At 42.1% G+C, this 23,906-nt stretch overlaps 7 protein-coding genes across 10 annotated transcripts in view; 4 read left to right on the top strand and 3 right to left on the bottom strand.

Annotated features, from left to right (window-relative positions):
• Positions 1–2,973, top strand: part of LOC6558937 — a 30,510-nt gene extending 27,537 nt beyond the window's left edge. For 3 of the 4 annotated variants that reach the window (XM_043215490.1, XM_043215491.1, XM_001984739.3), the window contains 4 exons: positions 25–333; positions 810–864; positions 939–1,751; positions 2,523–2,973. In XM_043215490.1, coding sequence (XP_043071425.1) covers positions 25–333; positions 810–864; positions 939–1,751; positions 2,523–2,893 — 1,548 coding nt within the window. In that variant the 3' untranslated portion in view covers positions 2,894–2,973. Of the gene's footprint in view, positions 1–24; positions 334–809; positions 865–938; positions 1,756–2,522 lie in introns of all 4 variants that reach the window. The other variant, XM_043215492.1, reaches the window with a different exon arrangement.
• Positions 2,974–3,658: 685 nt separating this feature from the next.
• Positions 3,659–6,225, top strand: LOC6558942 (pickpocket protein 28). The gene is made up of 5 exons (XM_032743308.1): positions 3,659–3,993; positions 4,064–4,330; positions 4,400–4,610; positions 4,779–5,336; positions 6,205–6,225. The coding sequence occupies exons 1-5, from the start codon at positions 3,659–3,661 to the stop codon at positions 6,223–6,225; spliced, it is 1,392 nt and encodes a 463-aa protein (XP_032599199.1).
• Positions 6,226–6,507: 282 nt separating this feature from the next.
• LOC6557667 (protein FAM91A1) lies at positions 6,508–9,871 on the bottom strand. The gene is made up of 2 exons (XM_001984741.3): positions 8,005–9,871; positions 6,508–7,803 (listed from the first exon to the last, which is right to left on the bottom strand). Exons 1-2 carry the CDS (start codon positions 9,869–9,871, stop codon positions 6,833–6,835), a joined length of 2,838 nt encoding a protein of 945 aa, XP_001984777.1. The 3' UTR covers positions 6,508–6,832.
• Positions 9,872–10,649: 778 nt separating this feature from the next.
• LOC6558357 (ubiquitin-protein ligase E3A) lies at positions 10,650–14,996 on the top strand. Its single transcript, XM_001984742.3, has 8 exons — positions 10,650–11,132; positions 11,210–11,572; positions 11,632–12,599; positions 12,667–12,914; positions 12,975–13,538; positions 13,602–13,783; positions 13,861–14,353; positions 14,430–14,996. The coding sequence occupies exons 1-8, from the start codon at positions 11,068–11,070 to the stop codon at positions 14,766–14,768; spliced, it is 3,222 nt and encodes a 1,073-aa protein (XP_001984778.1). The 5' UTR covers positions 10,650–11,067; the 3' UTR covers positions 14,769–14,996.
• Positions 14,997–15,306: 310 nt separating this feature from the next.
• LOC6558517 (procollagen-lysine,2-oxoglutarate 5-dioxygenase) lies at positions 15,307–23,873 on the top strand. Its single transcript, XM_001984743.3, has 10 exons — positions 15,307–15,628; positions 16,368–16,453; positions 18,005–18,144; positions 18,202–18,733; positions 18,793–19,046; positions 19,203–19,304; positions 19,370–19,495; positions 22,363–22,489; positions 22,720–23,154; positions 23,236–23,873. The coding sequence occupies exons 1-10, from the start codon at positions 15,463–15,465 to the stop codon at positions 23,518–23,520; spliced, it is 2,253 nt and encodes a 750-aa protein (XP_001984779.2). The 5' UTR covers positions 15,307–15,462; the 3' UTR covers positions 23,521–23,873.
• LOC6558711 (immunoglobulin domain-containing protein oig-4) lies at positions 19,532–20,230 on the bottom strand. Its single transcript, XM_001984744.3, has 2 exons — positions 19,980–20,230; positions 19,532–19,906 (listed from the first exon to the last, which is right to left on the bottom strand). Exons 1-2 carry the CDS (start codon positions 20,163–20,165, stop codon positions 19,598–19,600), a joined length of 495 nt encoding a protein of 164 aa, XP_001984780.1. The 5' UTR covers positions 20,166–20,230; the 3' UTR covers positions 19,532–19,597.
• Positions 21,050–22,118, bottom strand: LOC6558097 (immunoglobulin domain-containing protein oig-4). Its single transcript, XM_001984745.3, has 6 exons — positions 22,027–22,118; positions 21,800–21,906; positions 21,655–21,736; positions 21,522–21,589; positions 21,359–21,434; positions 21,050–21,235 (listed from the first exon to the last, which is right to left on the bottom strand). The coding sequence occupies exons 1-6, from the start codon at positions 22,091–22,093 to the stop codon at positions 21,153–21,155; spliced, it is 483 nt and encodes a 160-aa protein (XP_001984781.1). The 5' UTR covers positions 22,094–22,118; the 3' UTR covers positions 21,050–21,152.
• Positions 23,874–23,906: the final 33 nt, after the last annotated feature.

The following is a 23,906-nucleotide window of genomic DNA, read 5'->3' as shown; positions in this document are numbered from 1 at the left end:
AATCATATTTCGATCTCGCTGCAGGCTCAACACTCGCCTCAAGCCATATTCACTAGTTTCAAGTTGGAGAAAAATGATTTGGCCACATGTGTCCCACTGGCAGCACCCAGCGATGGCAACGAGGAACGCCTCCTCGCAACCCTCAGACTTGGTGGTGGAACAACGCAAACAATTAGTGCTCCAAGTGCAGCTGATCTCACACCTGGACGCAACAGTCGGAAGAGAGCACGTGTTTGGACTGTCGACTCTCCGAGAAGAAGTTTGGCCAATGGACCCAACGCAATAAAAGCCACTTCAACACAGGAGTTGCCTGAAAGTCGCACTCCAATTCCAGTAAGTTGGATAGTTTTAATCAGGGTGTCAAATTTCGAATGAAACCGGAATCAGAAACTAAATTTGATATGTTTTTAAGACCCAACTGATCTATGGATCTATATTAGACTAGACTAGAGTATTCTTACTTGTTTTATACAAGCAATTAAGGTGACAGATAGGTTTCTATTCCAGTGATGTTCAATGTTCTATAGTTTTATATATCACTCAACCATTTACCATCTATGTGGAGTAGCCCAGATATAATATGTTTTCAGTTGTCTAATATTCTAACCATTTTCTAGCCAATTAAGTGCCATGATTCGATTTAAAAATCTTTGAGATATTTGGCCAATTTCGTCTCCAACAAAACGTAATCTGAAATGTTTTAACCTTTTATAAGGCACACTTTATCTTCGAGGCTTAGCTATCATTAAATTATGATCTTTTGCACTTACTTTCATTTTAATAATCGTTGATTGATTGATTGATTGCAGTTGATGTTTTCGATGCAGGCGGCGGCAAGCAGCAAATCCTTGGAGCGGGTGTCCGGTGCGTAATATTAATGGGATGACATCAATCTGGGTTTATGCAATGTGTCTGTGTGTGCAATTTATAATTTATAGTTGTTCGTGCAGCGGGCACCTTCTATCCGGAGAATGCAAGCGCAGCAGCAGCAGCAGCAGGAGCAGCTACGGCAGCAGTGGAGCAGTCAGCAGGCGGCAACAGCATGTCGGATCAGCCGGAAGATCTGAGCATGCGTGCGGTTCAGCAGCAACAAACGGAACCGGAACCGGAAACGGTAACGGCCATGGCAACGGCAACGTCAATGGCAATCGAAAGGGAAACGGAAACGGAAACGGGTATAAAACTAATGCAATTTAAGCAACTACTTGATTTGTATCAGCGACAAGTGCTGCTGCCCAGCTTCCTGGCCGCTGGCCAGCTGGATATGCGACTGCTGCTGGAGCAGGCCGCCCAGCAAAAGATGCTGCTAATAAATGCAGCTGCTGCTGTTGCAGCAACAGCAACAGCTGCTGCAGGAGCAACAACTGCATCCACATCTTCTGCTGGGGAGGTGTGTGCACCAAAACCAAATTCAAATTCAGATTCAACGGCGACTGCAACTGCAACAGCGACGAGTCGAGTTAGTGTTAAGCGTGCACGTGACCAGGATATACCATCGGGCTACCTCAAGTTCCGGTTCAATGAGGATTGCAAATTCGAGAGATGCGGCTATCGGAATCATCAGTCGCATTTCCATTGCAATCGTCGGGACTGCCACTACAGTTTCTGTGACAAGACGCGCTTCGTGCAACATACGGCGCGGCATGAACGCATGGACACACTGATGGGCGACGATTTTCGACAATATCGCGCCAATATGCGATGCCATGTGACTGACTGCACCTATGCCACATCGTCCACATCTGCAACGGGTAGGTGCGCACTTTTTATTCTCCTTCTTTATATATGTATGCCTTGTGCAAAAGTCTGTAGAAGGCAGCAGGAAGCATCTCATATTCTTCATAGCCATCAAAAGCCGACAGGATCAGCACAAGTTCGTCTATCCATCTGTCCGTCTGTTTCCGTTCAGTTTCTTGATTAAGCTCAGCACATATCCCCATCTCTTTGCTTTAGTCCATAGGAACAATCGGTCGAAAGATGAGATCCTGTATAGACTTGTTTGTTTCTCAAGAAATCTAAACCATACTTGCCCAATTTGGCGATCTTATATGCACCAAATAATTTAACTAAAAATCATCAAGATCAAACTACTATATCATATAGCTTCCTTAGCAATGATCGGTCGAAGGATGAATTCTTTCATAAACCTCTTTTGCGGTTTGAACAAAACTTGATCAATACACGAACTATTCTGCTGCCAAGACCTAAACAAAAAATTATAAAGATCAGATTACTATACCATAAAGCTGCCATCTGAACGATCAGTGAAAAGATGAAAAAGCCGTTTTGCTAGCAAGGACATCCAATAGAAACATATGCGCTCCTCAAATTATAGCAAAAAGTGCATCAAGATTCGACAACAATATCAACAAAAGAATTAGATTTTGAAGTCAGTGAGTTGGCTAAAGTCTGCAAGGATATATAATATATATATAATATATAGTATAAGAGCACCATAATCTCTTGCTTTTTGTATTTATTATACTTTTTTAATGTGAAATTAATTGTGTATCGTTTTTTAGAAGCTCCAAAGAAATCATCGCACTTCCATTGCCGTAAATGCGATTACGTTTGCACCGATTCCAATAAGGTGGTCGCCCACCGTCGCCTCCATATGCGGCTGGAGTATGTGAGATCCGCCGGCTTCCGCAAGATAGCCAGCAGTGAGGTCTGCGACTCTCCGTCGTGCACCTATGCACTGCGACACACGCACTATCATTGCATCAGCTGCGATGGCAGCGTTCTCTCCCGCGCCCAGCTCTCCTCGCACAGGCACAGGCGTGCCAGTGCCAGTGGCAGTGGCGGTGGCAACGCAAGTGGAAATGCGAGTGGCAACAGTAATCAACCCGCCAAGCAGATCGCGGAGAGAGCAGCATCATCTCTTAGCTTATAGTGTAATAGAAAGCAATGGAAGCCATATGTAAATGCAAAGCAAACTGTATTAATTGTGATTAAATTCATATTTGTCCACTATTTATATTTTCTCAATTCAACTTCATTTGGGATTTGGTCAAAGCTTATCAATGAATTTTCTATAATTAATCGTTTAGATGAATTTGAGTCCAAGCCAAACCGATTCATATTTAATTTCCGGTTTTGGTAAAGGTTAGCAATTGTTTCCATATTTTATCTGTACTCGGTAATGCTTTGAAAAATATATCAAATTTCATTTCCGAATCTGAATTTGAATCGGTAAAGTTGCGCTTCCGGTTACGATTTGACAACCTGCCAAAAGAGCATTCTTCACTCAAAAATTGATATTGATATTTCTAACTAAATTTTTCTCTAGTTAAAAATGTCTGCTTGATATATGATAAATAAATAAATGATCAACTCATGGAAACCATTGGTTAACGGGTGACTTCGAGCATATTAACATTTTTTTATACAAGGAAACATATTCAAACCAAACTCATTGTCAATTTTACAAGGATATTTTACTCCTCGGCTTGCCTGAAAAAACGCGTTAGGTATTTTGCTGACTCTAGGTCAACTTAAGCTAAATAGATTTTTTGTGCATCATAATTAGAAAAGTCATTAAAGAAAAGCTCCAATTACATTTGACCAATTGTGGAATGGAAATCAATTAAGTAATTGCATCGAATGGTAATTTCCAGCTACTATATAAGAGCCCAAGCTATGCAGTAGTATTCCCAAAATGGTTGTCAAGAAATCATCGCTGCCCAACACTTTGTGGCACAGTGTGAAGGGAAGGTCAAAGGAATTCCTAAGTACCACATCGTTGCACGGATTGAAATATGTTTGGGACAGTCGGTTGCACGGCTGGGTGCAATTGTATTTTGGCAAAGTGTTTCTAATCGTGCTCTGTGTGGCCATCAATCTGGCATTGAATGTGTTCAACAAATGGGAGAGTACGCCAGTTATCATCGGTATTAGCTCAACGATGACACCCATACAGGATATACCCTTTCCAGCGATAACTGTGTGCAGCATGAACAAAGCAATCAACTCAAAAGTGGCACACTTTCAACCGTAAACAATAAAGAGAAGAATGCTTACGAATGTATTTATTCTGTACATTTAAATTTGGAACCTTTTTCAGTGGAACTTTGGAGTATGCGATGCTGCAGAAGACTTGCTCACAGGACTACAATTATACGCAGTACAGATATGTTAAGCCGCATACTAAAAAGGATACGTTTGCCAATTTTATTATGAACGTTTCGCACAAATGCGATGAAATGATTGTCTCCTGCATTTTCGAACAGAAATCGTTTCCCTGTACCGATCTCTTTCGGGAGTTTCTCGTTGATGAGGGCATCTGCTGTGTCTTCAATATTCTTCATCCGTATTATCTGTACAAGCACAGGTAAACCACAAAACAACACACAAAAGTGATAAGATTACAATTTAATATGTGATACATGCATGATTAAAGTGCGACCACGATACGGGATTACACCTCGTCGAACGGACTCACGGATATTGCCATCGATTGGCACCCAATCCGTGGTTATCCAAAGCAATTGCCAGCTGGTTTCTATCCACGACGTGGCATCGGTGTTGGTATTGCAAATGGCCTACAAATCGTACTCAACGGCCATGTAGATGACTATTACTGCTCATCCACAAATGGACAAGGATTTAAGGTATACAAAGCAGAAAATCATGTTCTTAGAATCTTAACATCAATATCAATCTAGAATCGCGATTTCTAATCGAAATGTAGAATTATGTTTAGATCGGATTAGTTTTGAAGGGATTATAGCATTGGAATGTTTGGAAATGCTTTCAAGTTCAAGCTTGACTTATTTCAGATGCTCATGTATAACTCAATCGATCAGGCGCGTCTGAAGGAATCGGGTCTACCGATAATGCTTGGACACGAAACTAACTATAGGATCGTGCCGAATAGTTATGAGGCCGTTGCAAATATACGTGGCATCGATCGCCAGCGGCGCCAATGCATATTTAGCGATGAGCAGGAACTACTCTTCTACAAATACTACACTCGCCGAAATTGTGAGGCCGAATGCGATGCCGATCACTTTGTGAAACTCTGCAACTGCATACCATTTCATCTGCCATTGATTTATCGCAATGCAACCGTGTGCCATGTGTCTCACTTCGATTGTGTGGAGCGAGCGGAAACGGAAATTGTGGATGGTGAGAGTACGGTGTGTAAGGAGCTCTGCCTGCCCAGCTGCCATGATATCCAATACTTTCCGAATCCGTTTTCTATACCCACCATACCATTCAATCAGCGGGGCGTTAAGGTTCAAAACGAATACTTTAAGAACTACTCCACAGATTATATACGCACGAATCTGGCCATTGTCAATTTCTATCACGATGACAATTACTTTCGCAGCAATGTGAGATCATCCTACACGGGGATCACAGAATATATGTGTAAGTTACCATTAAAATGCATACAAACCTATATATATATATATATATATAGATATATTTAACATTTCTTTTTAGCTTTAACTGGCGGCATTATGAGTCTCATGTTTGGTTTCAGCGTTGTTTTTATCTCTGAACTATTCTATTTCATTTTTCTGCGCTCCATATTTGAGTACATGCGCTATTATTGTAGCCGTCGTCGAAGTCAAGTTAACACATTGTAAACCCAATTACAGATAAGATAAGTGTTTTTAAAATATATAGAAAACCAAAAGAACCAACAAATATATAAATTGCAAAACGATATCAAAAAAAGTGAAATGAAATTGGCAGATTGAAATGGGAAACCCGAAATAGATTACACAGCCTTTGGAGTTCCTGCTATATGATGCTATATGTGACTCTGAGACAGCAGCTCCTGAATGGACATTTATCTAGCAGCGAATCAGAGAATCAACCATGAAGTCTATATAATCTGGAAAACTTGAATGGCGAAATATCAACTGAGTTGACGTGGATTCAGTGACAATGATACAGATATGATGTCATATTCTAACAATAAATGGTAGTTCCGATACCAGGAGATAGAATGGCATAGTTTGGCTTAGCGATGTTAGAAATACACCCAGCTAAAATATAAAATATGATTTGTATTTTTAAATTGTAAAAATAAATATGCACTGCTATCATAACAAATTTTATATTTTATCTAATCCGATAAAAATTGTAGGATATAAAAACCAGAATCTATACAACATTTGAAGATCTTTGGATGTTCAAAGTCTAAACTCCACAAAGAAGACTACTTAGCTGTGCTATTTGTGGGAATAACAGAAACTGCACGAGGATCGCTAAAATCTTCTGATTTATTTTATGGGATGACAGCTTCAAACATATATGATTCAAACTTATCGAAATTAATTAAACTTGCATTATACGACACGGTTTGTCAGCTGGTAACGTTTATTAATTGTATTAAATGTCAGCTAAAATAAATAAAACATGTTATAATTATCTGAGCTGACTGATTTCAACATAAAAATCTGATTGCAGTGCACAACTGCAGCGCTGTTCATTTGGAATGTATATATATATATATATATATATATATATATATATATATGCATACATACATATGTAATTTGTTGTTAAAATAACTTGGAAACACATACACAGTTAATGTTTTGGTTATTTTGTTTGGGTATCTTGCCTCTGACTGCATATTGCACAATTCTACAGAACTAATAAGCTGACTAATTGTTGATAAGGTATTTTTTTCCTTGTTTTTGTTGTTGTTGTTGTTTTTTTTATATAAATATCTTGGCTAGCTCGAACTGTACAAGGCCCAACTGATAAAAAGATTGGATATACATACAAAAAATACAAAATACTTGTAAGCTGAGAGTGCTGGAATGTTTGAATGCTGGATTTCGCTGGAATACAATAGGTTGTCGTCGGCATTTTAACGACCATTCCACGAGCCGACACGTCCATTCTCAAATGCCAGATTGATGCGTGGATGCGGTAAGTTTCTTGTCGGCTGCAGTGGCTCACGCAGCTGTGTCGCTGTCTGCTCCTCCTCAAAGTGCATGCACTGACGAACAAACTCGAGGAACAGCTGCTGGGTATGCTGACCGCTGGCGGGCAGCTGGCGCAGATTATCATCGCTGCAGAGACGATGCACCAGCTGCTCACAGATCCGCGTATTCGTATCGACATCGAAGAGCGGCACACCAAAATTCACATCCAACAGCGTCCAATCCTCGACGCCGGACAATTCCGGCGACGGCGATTCAGCCGCCAGTGGCTCAGCACCATCACCGATGGGCAACTCAACGGAGCTCTGCGAGAGCAGCTCTACGCGACTGTTGTCAGTGCATTTGGCCAATTCGCTGGCCAACAACTGTCCGCAATCGGACGATGTGTAATCATTGGCCGGTCCATGCTCCGGCGTGGCAGCAAAATGATTCTCATCGGGACTGGTCAACAGATCATTTGGCACATGATTTGATTTGGTGTTGGGTCGCTTCCGTTGCGGCTGCTTCAGTCTCACCTGCAGCTCGTAGTCCTCACAGCCCAGATCGGGCACGCCCGTGTTCAGGAATGTGATGTATCCACATTGATGGCGCAAATCCAGATGCTCGGCCAGTTTCTGTACGGCACGATGATTGGCCCATTTGGCCTGGCTGGCATCGGTTGCGTGGAATGGAAAGGATTCATAGTGTAGCTGGCCGGCGGTGCGTATCCCGTAGCCCTGCAGCAGGACACAGCCGTTCTTCAGCTGGTCGTTCAGATTGCGAAAGTTCTCCGAGTTGAGCACATACGCATCCGAATGCAGAATGTTCACCAGTAGCTTGCCATAGCCCAGAAAGAGGCGTGGCAGCGTTTTAAGCACCGTGCCCCGGCACAACAACAAACTGGGCGGACCATAGCCTGTGAAAGAAAAGCAAAGTGTGAAAAATCTGATTCAGATTTCATGTGTCAATAGAATAATATATAAAATAAATATAATCGAAAAACTAGAGAGAACTGGACTAGGATATACCCTGTATCCAAGTATTTACCTACTGCTGTTAATATTATAAATTTTTGATTAATTTCAATATGAATATAAATATAAACCGCCAAACTCACCAGTGATATGATTGTAGAACAGCTTGCTCCACATGGGTGTCGCATCGGAGCTGCGCACAAATTGTCCAAAGAACGGAATGCTGAACATGTGACTTAGGGTGGCCGTCAGTGGCGTTGCCGAGATGATCAGCTTGTACTTCTTCTCGAGCACACGATCCCGTGTCTGCCAATCGAGACCCTCGAGACACTCCAGACGCAACAGATCCAAGCCGCCGGGCAACAGCGGACGCAGCGAACAGATCGTCGAACGTAGGATGACGGCGTGTGCAAAATAGCGTGAAACATCGCCTTCACCCTCGGCATCCAGCAGCGAGACCTGCTCCAGTTCAGCCAAAAAGCTGTCCAAGCTCTCCTCGCACAATTTACCCACCTCGAACATGGTGACGGCATGATTCTTCAAGCCTGGCGACAGATTGCCCATCATCAGAAATGCCGTCAGCGTCGAATCGAAGAGGAAGCCAACGCGTTTGCCACTCTTGGCGGATGATTGGGATTGAGCTGCTGCTGTTTGTTGTTTGGCTTTTGTGGTTGTCGTGCGCTCGCTGCCATCCTCCAGCTCGGAGCTAAGCTCCTGCTCATCGCTGTTGTTATTGTTGTTGGTGGTGTTGCTGCTGTTATTCGGTGCCGTGGGCGTGGTAATGTTGGCAAAGCTAAAGTCACTGGTATTGCCATCCGAGGATAGATAACCAATGGAGCTACTATCCTTATCCTTATCTTTGTCTTTATCCTTCTCCTGCTTTGGCGTTTTGGGACTCTTGGGACTCGATTGCTGTTGCTGCTGCTGCTGTTGCAAGTCAAAATTGCTGCCACTGGCATACATATTGTAGTTGAGCGGCGTGATTTGTGGCGTCTGTGGCAACTCCTGTTCGTTGCTGTCTGCCCAACTGGGATGATATTGCCCGGACTCATGATCTGTGTGCTTGCGCTGTGCAAAGCCCAGCCGGCAAATAAAGCTAACCGCCTGCTTAACGCTGTCCAGTTCCAGTTGCAACATTTGCGCCAGTTCCGCAATGGTCATGTGCTCATCGGCGCTCACAAAGATTTTGTAGAGTAAATTCTCAAAATAATCGCCACTCACACGATTCATGACAAAATTACGCAATGGCGGTATGGAAATGCGATCCTCACCGCTGATGGGCACATCCAAATAGATGAGTCCCTTGCGATAGAGACTCTGGACGACATGATAATCACATTTGCCCGTCGGCTGTGCACCAAAATCGATGAGATCATCGAGCAAACTACGCTCACCGGGCGTCACCAGACGTATATCCGTTTCAAGGACATAGCCAATGTCCAAACGCCACCAGGGCTCCATGTGAACGCGCACCGGCAGTCTCGGTAAATAGTCCAACGGATTTGGCTTGCCACTGAACAGCAGCGTTCTCGGCGTATGCGTCTTCAGTTCGCTAATCAGTGCCAAATACTCGTTGCGTCCAATGCCGAGGACACGGAGACAATCGGCCGCTGTAAAATTGGGTAAAGTGTCATAGCTTTTATCGCTGCGCAGCAGCTGACTGAGCACATCCAGATAATAATTGAAGGGTGTCACACGCAATCCTTTCGTCACAATGTCGGCCAGATGATAGGGAAAGACGCCGAGGCTATTGATATTCTTTTGGATAAGCAGTTCGTAGTAGCGTTGCTCCTGACGGAACACCTTCGAGGCGAGATTGCCGCGGAAACGTAACTGATTCCTCAAGCTGTAGTTGAACACGTATTTCTCATAGTCGCGCTGATTGTTGTGCAGCACGGAGCGCAAATGGACAGGTAGCTCCTGCCATGCAACATTCCCACGCACACACAGCTGCAGCTGCAACTGACAGTTGCCACTCTCCGTCGTCGTCGTTGTCGTTGTCGACGTCATCCTCCCGTTGGAGTCGCTGTTGTTGTTTGTTTACCTGTCGCAGTCAGTTGTTGTTGCCTTTGCACCATTTCATGTTGTTTGCAATTAGTTATGTGTGTGTCCTTTTGCTGACTTTTGTGATTTGTCTTTTTCTTATTTCTTATCTATTCGTTTTCCTTGCTGGCGCTCGTCGTTCTACCTTTTTTTCGTTTCGTCGTTGTTCTTATTATGTTTTAGCACACGACAAATGAGTTACAGCTGATAAAAACAGTCGTCAGACGGTGTGGCAGCAACTGCTTACCAACACTGGTTCGATTATACGGTACACTGCGAGAAACAAATGTGAGATACCCAGTTTTACCTTGTAAAATTGATATCTCAGTCCTACAAATTTGTTTCGTTTTTAAATAGCCAAATAATTTACGATTTATTTTTGTGTTAAGGTGCCAAGTACTCGGAAACTTACTTTTCAAAACTAGTAAACAAAATTCAATAATAGAATTTACTTTGTAAATACAGATACATATAATATAATGTAAATATTTGTTTATTAAATAATGTTTTATTTTAAATTTTAAAGCAATACTTGCTACATATTTAGAATAATCGCTTGCCAAAAGCAAAATTCTCAAACACACCGTTTTCGCTTAAAACTATCATACTTAAAATCGATAGAGAATGAGAAATAAATTGCGCCAAATCGATAGACATCTAAAGTCATTTCGCAACACAGATGATGAACATGTTGCAAACGTTACCAACACTGCTTGTTGATGATTTTCAATATTAAAGGCACTCTGTTCTGATCTAAAAACACAACTTTTGTTAAAATATCAAAAAGGCGTACATATATTATGTTATGCGTAGTTGTTAAATAGTGAAAACACTGTGAATTTCAAGTGTCATGCAGTAGACGTTGCTAAAATGCGCAAGTAGTGGCAACCAACAACAATAGGAACAACAACAGCAACAACAATTGCCAGCGAAGAAAAGGGACATCGACATCGATTTTTTTGCACCCTTTTTCTTTTGGTTGTGCGTGTGTGTGTGCACACACATATATATATATATTTTGCGTTGGGAAATTGGCACACAAACAAAGGCAAAACAGGCGCGACAAGTGTTGCACGCCACACAGCACAACAGCTAAGTGCGCTTTGATCCCAAAGGGAGCACACAGACAGGCAGACAGACCGAGAGAGAGAGACGGACGCTCAATGAGCGGCGGGGGCGAGGAACATGAGCAGCAGCAACAGAAGGCGCCGTTGCCAGGCGTCTCAAGGTGAGAGAGCCTCAATCGAATAAACTGAATTAATTTCTAGAGAAATATATATATCTAAAATGATTTCTACTTTGCAGCGCCTCAACTTCATCAGCGGCAGCAGCACTGCAGGGTGGAGGGGAAGCAACAACAGCTGGAGCTGGAACTGGAACTGGAGCAGCAGGAACGGTTGGAGCTGGAACAGCAGGAACTGGCGGTGGCAATGGGCGTGCTACACCGGAGATGAAACGTTCTGCGGTGCGTAATCTGATACAGCGCTATTTCCATCAGCTGCAGTCGGGTTGTGGCAATGCCCAGTGCAGCAATGCGAATTGCGCCTCCAGTGGCAAGGTGGCGCCCATGACACCCAACGAGGTGGCGGCACGAGCACTCCAGCTCCTCTCACAGGACGCACAATTGTGCAATAGTCCGACGCCGTCGCTGGCGCCAGCAGCTAACAGGTAAGTTCCAAGTCACACGTCAAATCTAATCAAATTCAATCCAACCATTCGATTTGCAGTCCACACCAGGATGTGGACATGTTGTCGCCAAATGATAGCAGCAGCAGTAGCAGCAGCAGCAGCAGCTCCACCAGCACCATCACCTCTGCCAGCACCACAACCACAACCAGCACCCAATCCCAATCGCAGCCACAGAAAAGGCCGCCAATGCTCATCGATATGCTGCAATTGACAACGCCCGCAACAACAACAACAGCAGCTACCGATGCGGATACAGTTGCAGTTGCAGAATCTGAGCCCGATGCGGAGGCGGAGCCAGAGACATCAGAGACGCCACCGGCAACATCGAGTGGCAATGATTCGGGTGCTCGCACACCGACCCTGACACCGGCCGAGTTCCTTGACGCTGATACGCTGGAGGCGTTGTACGAGGAGTGCGTCGCCGCGGATAGTTACGACCGTCTGCAATCGGCCATTTGTCATGTCTTCTCCAGCGTTGAACGGCTGAGCAAGAGTTTCAGGTGTCGTCCTGGTCAGGAGCGACGACATCTGCTGGCTAAATCGACCAAGACGCTGAACAAGGAGCAGCTGCGTCAGCTGGAGGGCGAGCATGACAAGGATGAGGACAGCACACAAAGAGTGGAGACGCGAACGGAAACGGAAACGGTTCACGAATATCGCAACGAGGATGCTGAACTAAATGAAACCGAGAATACACATGGCGATAACGATAGCGACGACGTTGAAGACGAGGAGGATGAGGATGAGCCAATGGATCCATCGCAACACGAGCTAAACGACAAGTTTCTACATAGGGGCATTAAAATCGATTTTCTCGGATTGCGACGCATCAAGCGTCTGCTCTTTGGAGCACCCTGTCAAGTCATTTCCGAGAATCTGACAAATAGCGTCATCCAGCTAACGGAGTTAATTCGCTCGCTCAGCTACAGGCAGGAGACGTGGGAGACATTCTCCTGGGAGCAGGCCATCCATTGCCTTGTCATCTGCTTCGACATGGCCACCAACAGTGAGAAGAACCCATTTCAGTATTACATTTATTTAGATATATTTATTTTATTATATTTATATTTTAGCGACGGCCAACAATAGCGTTACGGACATGGAGTATCTAGATCGAGTGTTGCCAAGACTGTGCCATGCGACTGCCACGATTCCAGTGAAGGCGCAAGCCCGTCTGGCGCTAATATGGGGCGAATATTGTCCGGATCAGTTGCAGTCGCTGTTGTCCTCCTGCCAACAGCAGATAACGCTCCTGGTGCTCCTCAACGAGGAGGGTGTGCGCGAGAATGCGCATATCATAAGCTTGACCAAAGTGCTGAAGGTGAGTCCACCCTCCAGCAGCCATCCATTTGATGGATTCATTTAACTTCCCTTCGCACAGATTGTGTTCTATGCCAACATACTGGCCAGTGTGCTGGAGCGACCCTCGTGCCGGCTGCCACTGCAGGAGGTGGTCGAGAGCGAGGCAGCCGCCGCTGCTGCTGCGGCCGCCAACGAGGAGGGCGAAGATCTGTTTGCTTATAGCTCATTGCAGCAGCCGCATATGCCGAAGTTTGCTGAGGATCCGCTCGAGAAATTCTTAAAGGTATCGTTCATCGATTGTCGCAGCCCACTTGTGCCGCTCGAGGAGTTCTACAACGAGGCGCTTAGCGAACACATCCAGATGCATCAAGATTATCTGTCATACAAAACGCTGGCCATGGAGAGCGAACTGGGCTCCAGTCACACCAACTATTTCTGTTTCATGCTGTACGCCTTCATCCTAACGCCTGCCACCAAGGTGGATGCTTTATATTATGACTGTCGCATGCGGATGTATAGCGAACGTTACTCCTCGCTCTATTCGATACTCCATAACTACGGCCAGGATGGCCAGGAAGGAGCACGGCCCGATCTCAAGCTCACAGTGAGACGCGATCAACTAATCAACGATGCACTCATCGGGGTGAGATTCAGTCGGCAGCAGTAATATATATTTTGGAGATAATTGTATAATTTGATTTTGCAGCTGGAATTGGTTGCGATGAGCAATCCCAAGGATCTGAAGAAACAGCTCGTTGTGGAGTTTGTCGGTGAGCAGGGCATCGATGAGGGCGGCGTATCCAAAGAATTCTTTCAACTGATCGTTGAGGAGATTTTCAATCCAGCCTTTGGCATGTTTGTGCAGGAGGAGGAGACCAACAATATGTGGTGAGCAAATATTACCAATTTATCATTGAAGATATTAATAATTGCCAAGTTTATTAATTCATATGTGACGTTTATAGGTTCAATGCCACTCCCTTTGAGAATGGCGCACAATTCACGCTAATTGGCATTATTATTGGCCTGGCCATTTACAACAATGTCATCCTGGCTGTGAACTTTCCCATGGTCGTCTATCGGAAACTGATGGGCTATCGTGGCACCTTTTACGATCTTTCCGATTGGAGTCCGACGCTGTACAAGAGTTTGAATGATATGCTGGACTACCAGGGTCACGACATGGAGGAGGTGTTCGAACAGACATTCAAGATCAGCTATAGCAATGTTTTTGGCGAGCTGGTCGAACACGAACTGGTGCCGCATGGCAGCGAGGTGCTTGTGGGTCAGCATAACAAGCGGCTGTTTGTCAATCTGTACAGCGATTTTCTGCTCAACGTGAACATACAGCAGCAGTTTAATGCCTTTCGTAAAGGTTTCGAAATGGTTACCGATGAGTCGCCACTAAAGCTACTCTTCCGACCCGAGGAGATAGAGAAGCTTGTTTGCGGCAGCCGCGTAAGTTAATGGAATAGTTGCGTTTCTTTTTCGTCTACATAATTGTTTTGTGTGTGTGTGTTTGTGCATTTTGCAGGAGTTCGATTTTGTGGAGCTAGAACACTCGACAGAGTACGAGGGTGGCTACACGGAGGAAACGCAAATTGTACAGGATTTCTGGAGCATTGTGCACGCCATGCCGCACGAGTCCAAGCGCAAGCTGCTCGAGTTCACGACGGGCTCGGACCGGGTGCCCGTTGGCGGCCTGAAATGTTTGCGGCTGATGATAACGCGCCATGGACCGGACAGCGATCGTTTGCCCACTTCGCACACTTGCTTCAATGTGCTGCTGCTGCCGGAGTACAGCAGCAAGGAGAAACTGGAAGAGCGACTGCTAAAGGCAATCAACTACTCCAAGGGATTTGGCATGCTGTAGTCGCAAAGGAGCTGTCCAAATTTGTTGATTTACATACCTCCAGCATCGCAACTGATACCACCTCCGATACAAGATGATGATGAAGATGATGATAAATTGATTAGTTGAAGAGTTTTTCATTTTGTTTGTTTTTGTATTTGTCAATTTATTTTTGATACAATTTGTTCAAATAAGACAATATAGATGTGTACATGCTCAATACAACGCGTTGACAAGCTGGCAAACTAAGCATACCCTGATTTCATTGAATCTATATATATATATATATATATTGTTTAACTCTGTCGCTCAGTTAATTGTGTATATATATATATATCCTAAATTACATTTATACCCTAACAACACTCATGTATCTACATATGTAATCCGGCACGCGGAAGATTTTGCTGAATAAATTTTAAGTTGTGCGCCAATTATTTCATTTAATATCGTTCGATAAATCTTTATCGATAACTAAGGCCGCTGTCTGTGCAAGTCTTACAACACTACTACACTGCGTGGTCGCCCTCCACTCATTCATTCATCCTATCTGCGTTGTTGTGTACGCTTGTGCAGCGGAATAGTATTTTTGGATTTTATTCGCTTGAAATTCAATTTACAGCGCAGAATATGCGACAATTATAACAAATAATTGTATATTTAAAAGCAGTGTGAAACAGTTTGAGTGTTTATTGCTTATAAGAAAATAAGCGCCATGCAAAACCTTAAACAAAGTGCATTGTTTTTGTTATTCGTTTCGGCGTCGTTGCTGTTGTTGTTGTTCGTGCAAGGAGCTCACTCCAAATCTGAAGCCGAAGATGTTGATGCTGCACCCGAAGTTGTTGCGGATGCAGCTGCAAGTAGCAAAAAAGATTTGAATGGTTCGTATTGAGTTTCTAGAATATAGAGAAATGAGTTCATCACTGGAATTAGCACGACATAAGCACTAAAAAATTAAATTGCATTCACAAACACACACACACACATCCATACAGAACTCAATGTGTGCATCTCTCTGTCTTGTGGTTTTTGTTTACATTCTATTCCATTCCCCCATTCCCAGCACTACCCCCTCAAACGCGTTCGTTGGCACTCGGAAATGCTGAGTGCTGCAAGATGTGCAACAGATTCCATCTAGCTTTTATTATTAGTTTCAATTCTTAGAATATTTCTAATTAGCTCTTTTACATGGCTATTAATTTTATGGATTCTCCTTTTGCGCATTTTGCCAAGGATTTCGACAGGACTTCGTGTCCCTGACACACATAAATTGGGTTGTGTATGTATGTACATATGTGTGTATGACCCATATTACGCACAAGTAACAGTAAAAAGTTCAAAAAGTAAATTTATAGCAGCACATAAATAGAAAATAATTTATATTATTTTTGCATTTGAATTTGTTTCTTTGTTTAAACTCATATTTGTATATTTATAATGTGTCTACCTTAAAGTAAAAATGTTAAAAGTTTATTGTAGGACATCTTGAACTAAAAATATATAAATATGTAACAAAAGGCACATACAAATATTTTCAATTTAATATCTATTAATCAAAGCTATTAATTTAAATTCGATTTTTTTTCTTTTTCTTTAATTTATTCTTCGCATTTCGAACAGATAAAATCAAAGTCTTCACTGTGGCCAGTGAACCAACCGATGGATATCGCCGTTATATACGATCTGCCAAAGTCTATGACATTGAGGTGAGTTATCGAATTAAATATTGGCATATTGAAATGAATAACATTTTGTCAAAAATACCGTTAAAATTCTTTCATCTATTGTCTAAAATTTGCAATGCAAATTTAAATTTAATTCTTAACACAAAAAAACAAGAGAAATGATGCTTGAAAGAAAGCACTGAAAATTCTTTGTTTTGATAGTTGGCAACTTAAGAATTGCTAAAACAGCAACTAAGTGGTTATTTTGCATTTGATTATGTATGTATATGTATATATATATATATATATATATATATATATATATATATATATATATATATATATATATATATATTATATTTGTAATATATATAAAAAGCTATTGACCCGAAAATGAACTCTTTCCGAGACCTATCTCGGTTTGCGGCACACTTTTATTATTATGTATTGTCGCCTTTGTATCTGGGTCTGTATTTCTATGTATATATATATATATGTGTATGTATGTATGTCCAAGCATCCGGCACTGGCTTCCAGATGACTGCGTCTCTGATGTGCTGCACACAGATTGGCTGAGAATTATTCTGGGGCAGCATGTGTTGGTCGTCTCTGCTCGTCTCGTCTCGTTATTTACTTTGTGGCACATATTTGGATGTGTATTTAATCACGTCGTCCATAGGCATTAACCAATCGACCAGTTAGAGCCCCGGGCTAATTAGCACAATTCAGTTCCCGATTATGTAGTGCTATTGATAGAAGTCGGAACGTTCCGTTTATGTATTGTTTAGATGACTTTTACTTATCACCAAAAAGCAATGCCGGCTCCCTTATGTTAATTACTCTCTCTCTCTCTCTCTTGTACATACATACATATATATATATATATATATGTGTGTGTGTGTGTGTGAATGTCGCATATAGTCTTACGATCATGTTCACAGAAATACAATACTCAAAAACAAAAAAGAAAAGGCAAAAAACACATGGCTGATAAGCTGGTTAGCCGGCTTTTGTTCTAAAGCATTGCTTGAATTTCATATTTTGCTTCATCTTTTTTTGATGTTGGTGTTTAATTTTTGTGTATTTCAAGAATTGTGTGAACTTAGCCATTTAGCCTTTGCAATATTAGGCTTATATACATATATATGTGTATATATATACGAATCAGTTCCAGAAACTTGAATTAAAATGTAATTGCAAATTGACTACTGGAAGATGCTTTCAATGTTTAAAGTCGGTAAGCCCGTTGTTTCAGATATTTAAATTTAAATATTGCTATTATAAACTATTGCAAATGGTTCCAACTGGTATAATAAATGAGTATGCAATAGGCGGAAGTAAGCATCTACCAACTAGATTGACTCCTCTTCAAGAATATATATATATATATATATTTTTTTTATATACATACAATAAGCCAAGCGAGCAGAAATATTCTCTGTATAAATTTTTACCAAGTCTCTTGCACTGCCTAAAATCTGAACTATTTAAAGTTCCTTCTGGCTCTTAATCAATTCAAGAAAACATTTGAGTTTTTATATAAGCTGTGTTTATATTATATTCTAAATGAATCGGTGTCTTTTGCCATAACAGGTGACCACTCTTGGCATGGGCGAGGAATGGAAAGGAGGCGATATGAAGAGTGCTGGCGGTGGCTTTAAGATTAATCTGCTGCGCAAAGCAATTGAGCCTCTTAAGGATGCTGAGGATACCATTATCTTGTTTACGGACAGGTGAGAAATTGCTCGTTAATTTTGTTTAAATGGAATTTAATATGAGTTGTTTTGCAGCTACGATGTCATCATCACATCTACGCTCGAGGAGATTCTGCAAAAGTTTAAGGAATCCGACGCGAAGTTGCTCTTCTCGGCCGAGAAATACTGTTGGCCCGACAAGAGTCTGGCCAATCAGTATCCCGAGGTGGGGGGCAAGGAGTCCCGTTACTTGAACTCAGGCGCCTTCATTGGTTATGCGCCGCAGGTGAATGCGCTGCTGGAGGAGCTCATCGAGGACACTGGTGATGATCAGTTGTACTACACCAAAGTGTTTCTCGACGAGACAAAGCGTGCCAAGCTGGGAATGAAGCTGGACACGCAGTCGAAACTGTTTCAGAATCTTCATGGCGCCAAGGATGATGTGAAACTGAGAGTGGATCTGGACAGCAACCAGGGCATACTGGAGAACGTTAATTTCTTGACCAAGCCCAATATCATTCATGGCAATGGGCTGAGCAAGGTTGATTTGAATGCCTATGGCAACTATCTGGCCAAAACATTTAGCGGCATCTGCACCGTCTGCATGGAGTATCTCCTCGATTTGGATGTATGTGTGATCTTTATGGCTCCTTTATGAGTTGCTAACTTTTTGTTTCCTCTTGGCAGGAACAAAATTTGCCAATTATTACGTTGGCTGTGATGGTGCCGCAACCGGTGCCTTTCTTCGATCTGTTCCTCGCCGGCATTGAGAAGCTCAACTATCCCAAAAAGAATCTGCATCTGTTCATTTATAGCGGAGCTGCTCTCCACGACGACCTCATCACGTCCTATGTGAACAAGCAAGGCAAGAGCTATGCCAGCGTCAAATTTGTCCTCTCCACGGATCAACTGGATGAACGTCAAGGCAGGCAGCTGGCTCTGTGAGTATATTTCCAGTTGTTGATGAGTATATGATTAAAATTTAAAAGCCTAAAGAGTAGTTCTACTCTCGAAAGTAATTCATTTATCTAACATTTATTTGTATTTAATTAAGTATTAAATTATTGACTGACGAATACCCATTTATTTTTTGGCAGCGATAAAGCCAAGTTGCAACGCAGCGATTACATTTTCTATGTGGATGGGGATGCACATATCGATGATCGCGAATTGCTCCGTGCGCTGCTCCGGTTGAACAAGTAAGTCTGCCACTCGATGGTTACTCAATCAAAGCAAATAATATAAAGCAAATTAATCGTTGCAGGCAATTTGCGGCGCCCGTTTTCTCCAAATATCACGAGCTGTGGAGCAATTTCTGGGGTGCGCTCTCCGAGAACGGTTACTATGCACGCTCCCACGACTACGTGGACATTGTGAAGCGGGATCTAATGTAAGCCAAAAACCAAAAAACAAGCAGCCATCTTTCTACGGGGCTACAAACAAATTTATTGCTTAAACTTATGGAAATGGGCACATGAGAGTAGATCGTCGCTTAATCGAAGGCAATGGAGAAATCTGTCTTGAAACTGCGCCTATCAATCGAATACATATTGTCTGCGGTGCACTCGTAGAGGCCGGCGTCCATTTGTGTCGCCGGATCGATTTCGATCTTGGACTTGACGCGATCATCGCCAATGCGCCATTCGTGCACATGCATATAAAGATGCTGATAGATTTCGGCGCCATCCTTGTACCAGGTGATGTGCGGACGGGGATTACCCTTGGCGACGCACAGAAACGCTATCTTATGGCCCAGCACGTACTCGAGATCAAAGTGCGAGGCCTGCAAGATTTTGGCACCCTACCAACGAAAGATTGTTTTGTTGTTGTTATTTTGAGTAAATTATTTTGTGTGCACAATTTGCAACACTCACATTATTATTGTTATAGTATTGATCCGATTCGGGATCACGATACTTGCCCGTTATGGGCAAACCAATCTGTACTCGCGACTTGGTGCGTCCACGTCCACGGCCGCGACGCGCCTCGCCCACTGGTGCGATTAGGAGCAGCAGGCCCAGGCTCAGGCCCATGCAGATTAGCAGGCATTTCACTTGCATCCTATTTTGTTGAACACAACACACACAACAAACAGCGGCCCACGTTGCTGTGCGAATCTCGTCTGTGCGGCAACTGATTGGGCAGCTGTTCGCTCTGGCATCTTCTCATCTCATCTCCATCCATCTAATTTGCTACAATTGGCGGCGTCGCTTGGGTCTCGCATTTTATCCAGCCAGGGTGATTCGCTTTTTTAGGCTTTGGTTCTCGTTTCGGATATTTTTTTTTTTTTTTTTAGACTCAGCTGCAGCTCCACAGGTTGTCCACATTACATATTTCTCTCAATTTCGTTTGATTTGATTTGCCCACTCGGTGAAACTGAATTGTGGTGCACAGTGGTGCAAGTATACCGAAAACATTTGTTCAAATATATTCGTTATGTTTGTGAATATGATTTATTGATGCTGATTTTTATTGTATTCAATGCTTAACAGTTATGTTCGTAAATATTATTTATTGTTGCTGATATATATTGATAGTTTGTCTTCAAATTTGTTTATGGTATTTGATAGTTTTCATTCAAATTTATAAGTTTCAAATTTTAGTTCTTTGAGATCTAGAACTTGAATATATTTTCGCAAACATTTGTCCCACTGTGCAATAGATGTCAGACTATGCATAACTGTTGTTTATTTGCATGCAACAGTTTGTTTGCTTATTTTGCTTGCACACATTTTAATAAAATAAATGCAAAAAAATTGTTTAAATAGGGTAATTGAGACAATTTGTCGGTTACGCACACCACACCACCCCAAACAACACCACCCCAAACCACACCACACAGCCACAGGGCAGAGCACAAAATCTGACGAATGGTCGAGAACACAAAATCAACTTAATTGAAATTGAAATTGAAGCGCAAAAAGTGTTTTGAAACGCACTTGAATTTTCGAAGAAAAAAAATTCCAAACTTTATTGTCATTTATTTGCAAAATCAGTTGAGTTGCGATTAGTGTAGAAAAAAAGCAGACACAAAAATTGAAAGGCTCTTAAAAATTAACCATGGCATAATCCGTGCGAAAGCCTCGACGATCAATCGCATATATATTGTCCGCCTGGCACTCGTAATAGCCTAAAAGTGAAAAAGATATAGTGAATAAATAGCGACAAATATGAAAGTTATATGCACATTTAGATATTCAACATATATATATATATATTATTTTCAATATCGTTTCTTCGATTTCTTACTAACCTGCATCCATTTGTGTTGTTGGATCGATTTCCATTTTTGATTTAATTATTTCTGGTTCCGGATGCGTTTCGTGTACCTTCAAAAAAAAAAGAAGAAAACCAATCAATTCCCTTGAAACTGCCAACGAATTTCTCTCTGTGCAAACACACACACACAAACACACCTGAAAGAAGCGATGCTGATACAATTCGGCCCCATCCTTGAACCAGGTTATTGTTGGACGTGGATTACCTGCAAATAGAGGCGTCGATATCTCCAAGTTCATTTTATGTGTATATTTTTGAATTTTTACTCACCCTGTGCCATGCAGAAGAATGTTATCTTGCGGCCCAAAGTGTAATCCAGTTCAAAGTGTGATGATTTTATTATCTTGGCACCCTGATCACAAAGATACGCTTATTATTTTAAAAATATTTGTTCCTTTTTGTGGGGGTAACTTACATTCTCATGATCGTAGTAGTTGACGGCATCCTGTGATCTGTGCTGGATGACAACTGGTTTCTTGCCCGTATAATTGCGACGCAGAACATTGCGTCCACCGGTGCTTCCTATAGGAGACAGACAGAGAGAGAGTGACAGAGAGAGAAAGAGTGACAGATAGAGAGAGAGAGAGACAGTTAAAGAGATAGAGAGATTGTGAGAGATTGGATGATCTGTCGATCACTCACTTTGTGCCTGCACATGGCAGAGCAGCAGCAACAGCAGCCAGCACTGGTTAAACCAGATGCTGGTCATTTTAAATCGTTGCGAATCCGATAGCGATCCGTTTATCCTCGTATGCCAGCGGCGAATGTTTTGTACACACTGCGTTCAGGGTAGCCCCCTGACAAATGTGCTCTTTGTTTGTTTGTTCAAATGCTCAAATTGAATTTAATCGAGTCTGTTTCGCTGTATTCGCTACTTTCCATTTCCACAACAACATTGTTGTGAAACCTACACATAGTCCATAATCGCATTATATATATATATATATATCTATCTCTCTCTTTCTCTCGCTTTTTTAGAGGCATATTCAATGTGCCACATGTGACGACCATTTATCTGATCAAGCGTAGCGCCTTCGATGCTATCAAATTTGATCACAACGAATTCGACCCTGATATGGCCCTGAGCAAATCACTGCGAGATGCGGTAAGTAATTGGTTAATATATTTATTTCGGATATTCGAACTATTTGTTCAAAAGTTTGATTTTCTTTCAGTTTAATTTATATTTGACTTTTTTTGTACATACTATTAATAATTAATTTTTCCTGCTTAAAAGGAATATTAAACAGCAAATTTAGTATTATTATACTACTACTATACTATATTATAACTCTACTAACTATATATATATATATATATTTATATCATCTTTAGGGCATCTTCATGTATGTGAGCAATCAACGTTATCTCGGCCACTTGGTCAATGCAGAGAATTTCAATAGCACCGTTGTTCGTCCCGATTTCCATACGTTGTTCAGCAATCGTTATGATTGGACCATCAAATATATACAACCCAATTATTCGGCGCAGCTGAACGAGAGCATGGTTATACCACAGCCGTGTCCAGATGTCTACTGGTTGCACATTGTGACAGATGCGTTTTGCGATGACTTGGTCGCCATAATGGAGGCGTTTGGCAAATGGTCCGAAGGCAAGAACCAGGACAAACGTTTGGAGGGCGGCTATGAGGCGGTGCCGACACGTGATATCCATATGCGTCAGGTGGGACTCGATCAGGTCTATCTGAAGTTCCTGCAAATGTTTGTGCGTCCGCTGCAGGAGCGCATCTTTACCGGCTATTACCACAATGTGAGTCCAGAATTGATCTAAAATAAAAATTTGATTTTTATTTTTATACATTTATATTTTTTTTTGATTTTTTTTATTTAGCCGCCACGCTCACTGATGAACTTTATGGTGCGCTATAGGCCCGATGAGCAGCCCTCGTTGCGGCCACACCACGATTCATCCACGTACACGATAAACATTGCGATGAACAATGTTGGCATCGATTATGAGGGCGGTGGATGTCGCTTTTTACGCTACAACTGCTCCGTGACGGAGACAAAGAAGGGCTGGATGCTGATGCATCCTGGCCGTTTGACTCATTTCCATGAGGGTCTGCTGGTAACTAGGGGCACACGCTACATTATGATATCGTTCATCGACCCATAGATTTTTGCTGCCAAGTGCTAATCATATTTTTATACTGCCATAATGGCCACGCTCCAAAGAATTTATCTATAGTCTAAAGTAGGCGGAATATGTAAAAGCAACTCGAATCAAATCTAGTTTACTGTTTGGAATGTGGTCAATTTTGCCTTAGTTGCCAAAAACTTCCTGGTTAAGCATATCGTTTGCCACGAAACTCCAGGGTCTGACACAAAACTATTTAAGCATTAAGTTTTTTATTCGAATCGTGTTCAACTCTTTAAAAAGAAAATAATATTAATACATAATACTTATAAATAAAAGCAATATTAAATAACAATTTGTTAAAGTCTTACGTTGACTTTACTTATAACGAATTATGAAAGTTCCCCAGTTAAAATATATATATC

Source organism: Drosophila grimshawi, unplaced genomic scaffold (genome assembly GCF_018153295.1).
Source record: "Drosophila grimshawi isolate 15287-2541.00 unplaced genomic scaffold, ASM1815329v1 contig_44, whole genome shotgun sequence".
In the NCBI taxonomy this organism is placed as follows: domain Eukaryota; kingdom Metazoa; phylum Arthropoda; class Insecta; order Diptera; family Drosophilidae; genus Drosophila; species Drosophila grimshawi.
This window is presented reverse-complemented; position numbering and strand designations above follow the sequence as displayed.

What these genes read in the sequence shown, in the direction of transcription:
- LOC6558711 (XM_001984744.3), bottom strand. Translation starts at nt 20,165, where the DNA reads ATGCAAGTGAAATGCCTGCTAATCTGCATGGGCCTGAGCCTGGGCCTG. An exon ending in AATACTATAACAATAATAAT is followed by an intron (nt 19,907 to 19,979) that starts GTGAGTGTTGCA and finishes TTTCGTTGGTAG; the next exon opens with GGTGCCAAAATCTTGCAGGC.
- LOC6558097 (XM_001984745.3), bottom strand. Translation starts at nt 22,093, where the DNA reads ATGACCAGCATCTGGTTTAACCAGTGCTGGCTGCTGTTGCTGCTGCTC. An exon ending in CTGCCATGTGCAGGCACAAA is followed by an intron (nt 21,907 to 22,026) that starts GTGAGTGATCGA and finishes TGTCTCCTATAG; the next exon opens with GAAGCACCGGTGGACGCAAT. An exon ending in ATCAGCATCGCTTCTTTCAG is followed by an intron (nt 21,435 to 21,521) that starts GTGTGTTTGTGT and finishes TTTTTTTTGAAG; the next exon opens with GTACACGAAACGCATCCGGA.
- LOC6558517 (XM_001984743.3), top strand. Translation starts at nt 15,463, where the DNA reads ATGCAAAACCTTAAACAAAGTGCATTGTTTTTGTTATTCGTTTCGGCG. An exon ending in AGTATCTCCTCGATTTGGAT is followed by an intron (nt 18,734 to 18,792) that starts GTATGTGTGATC and finishes TCCTCTTGGCAG; the next exon opens with GAACAAAATTTGCCAATTAT. An exon ending in CAAGGCAGGCAGCTGGCTCT is followed by an intron (nt 19,047 to 19,202) that starts GTGAGTATATTT and finishes ATTTTTTGGCAG; the next exon opens with CGATAAAGCCAAGTTGCAAC.
- LOC6558357 (XM_001984742.3), top strand. Translation starts at nt 11,068, where the DNA reads ATGAGCGGCGGGGGCGAGGAACATGAGCAGCAGCAACAGAAGGCGCCG. An exon ending in TCAACGATGCACTCATCGGG is followed by an intron (nt 13,539 to 13,601) that starts GTGAGATTCAGT and finishes TTGATTTTGCAG; the next exon opens with CTGGAATTGGTTGCGATGAG. An exon ending in AGCTTGTTTGCGGCAGCCGC is followed by an intron (nt 14,354 to 14,429) that starts GTAAGTTAATGG and finishes TGCATTTTGCAG; the next exon opens with GAGTTCGATTTTGTGGAGCT.
- LOC6558942 (XM_032743308.1), top strand. Translation starts at nt 3,659, where the DNA reads ATGGTTGTCAAGAAATCATCGCTGCCCAACACTTTGTGGCACAGTGTG. An exon ending in AAAGTGGCACACTTTCAACC is followed by an intron (nt 3,994 to 4,063) that starts GTAAACAATAAA and finishes AACCTTTTTCAG; the next exon opens with TGGAACTTTGGAGTATGCGA. An exon ending in TATTATCTGTACAAGCACAG is followed by an intron (nt 4,331 to 4,399) that starts GTAAACCACAAA and finishes GCATGATTAAAG; the next exon opens with TGCGACCACGATACGGGATT.
- LOC6557667 (XM_001984741.3), bottom strand. Translation starts at nt 9,871, where the DNA reads ATGACGTCGACAACGACAACGACGACGACGGAGAGTGGCAACTGTCAG. An exon ending in GTTCTACAATCATATCACTG is followed by an intron (nt 7,804 to 8,004) that starts GTGAGTTTGGCG and finishes TTTCTTTCACAG; the next exon opens with GCTATGGTCCGCCCAGTTTG.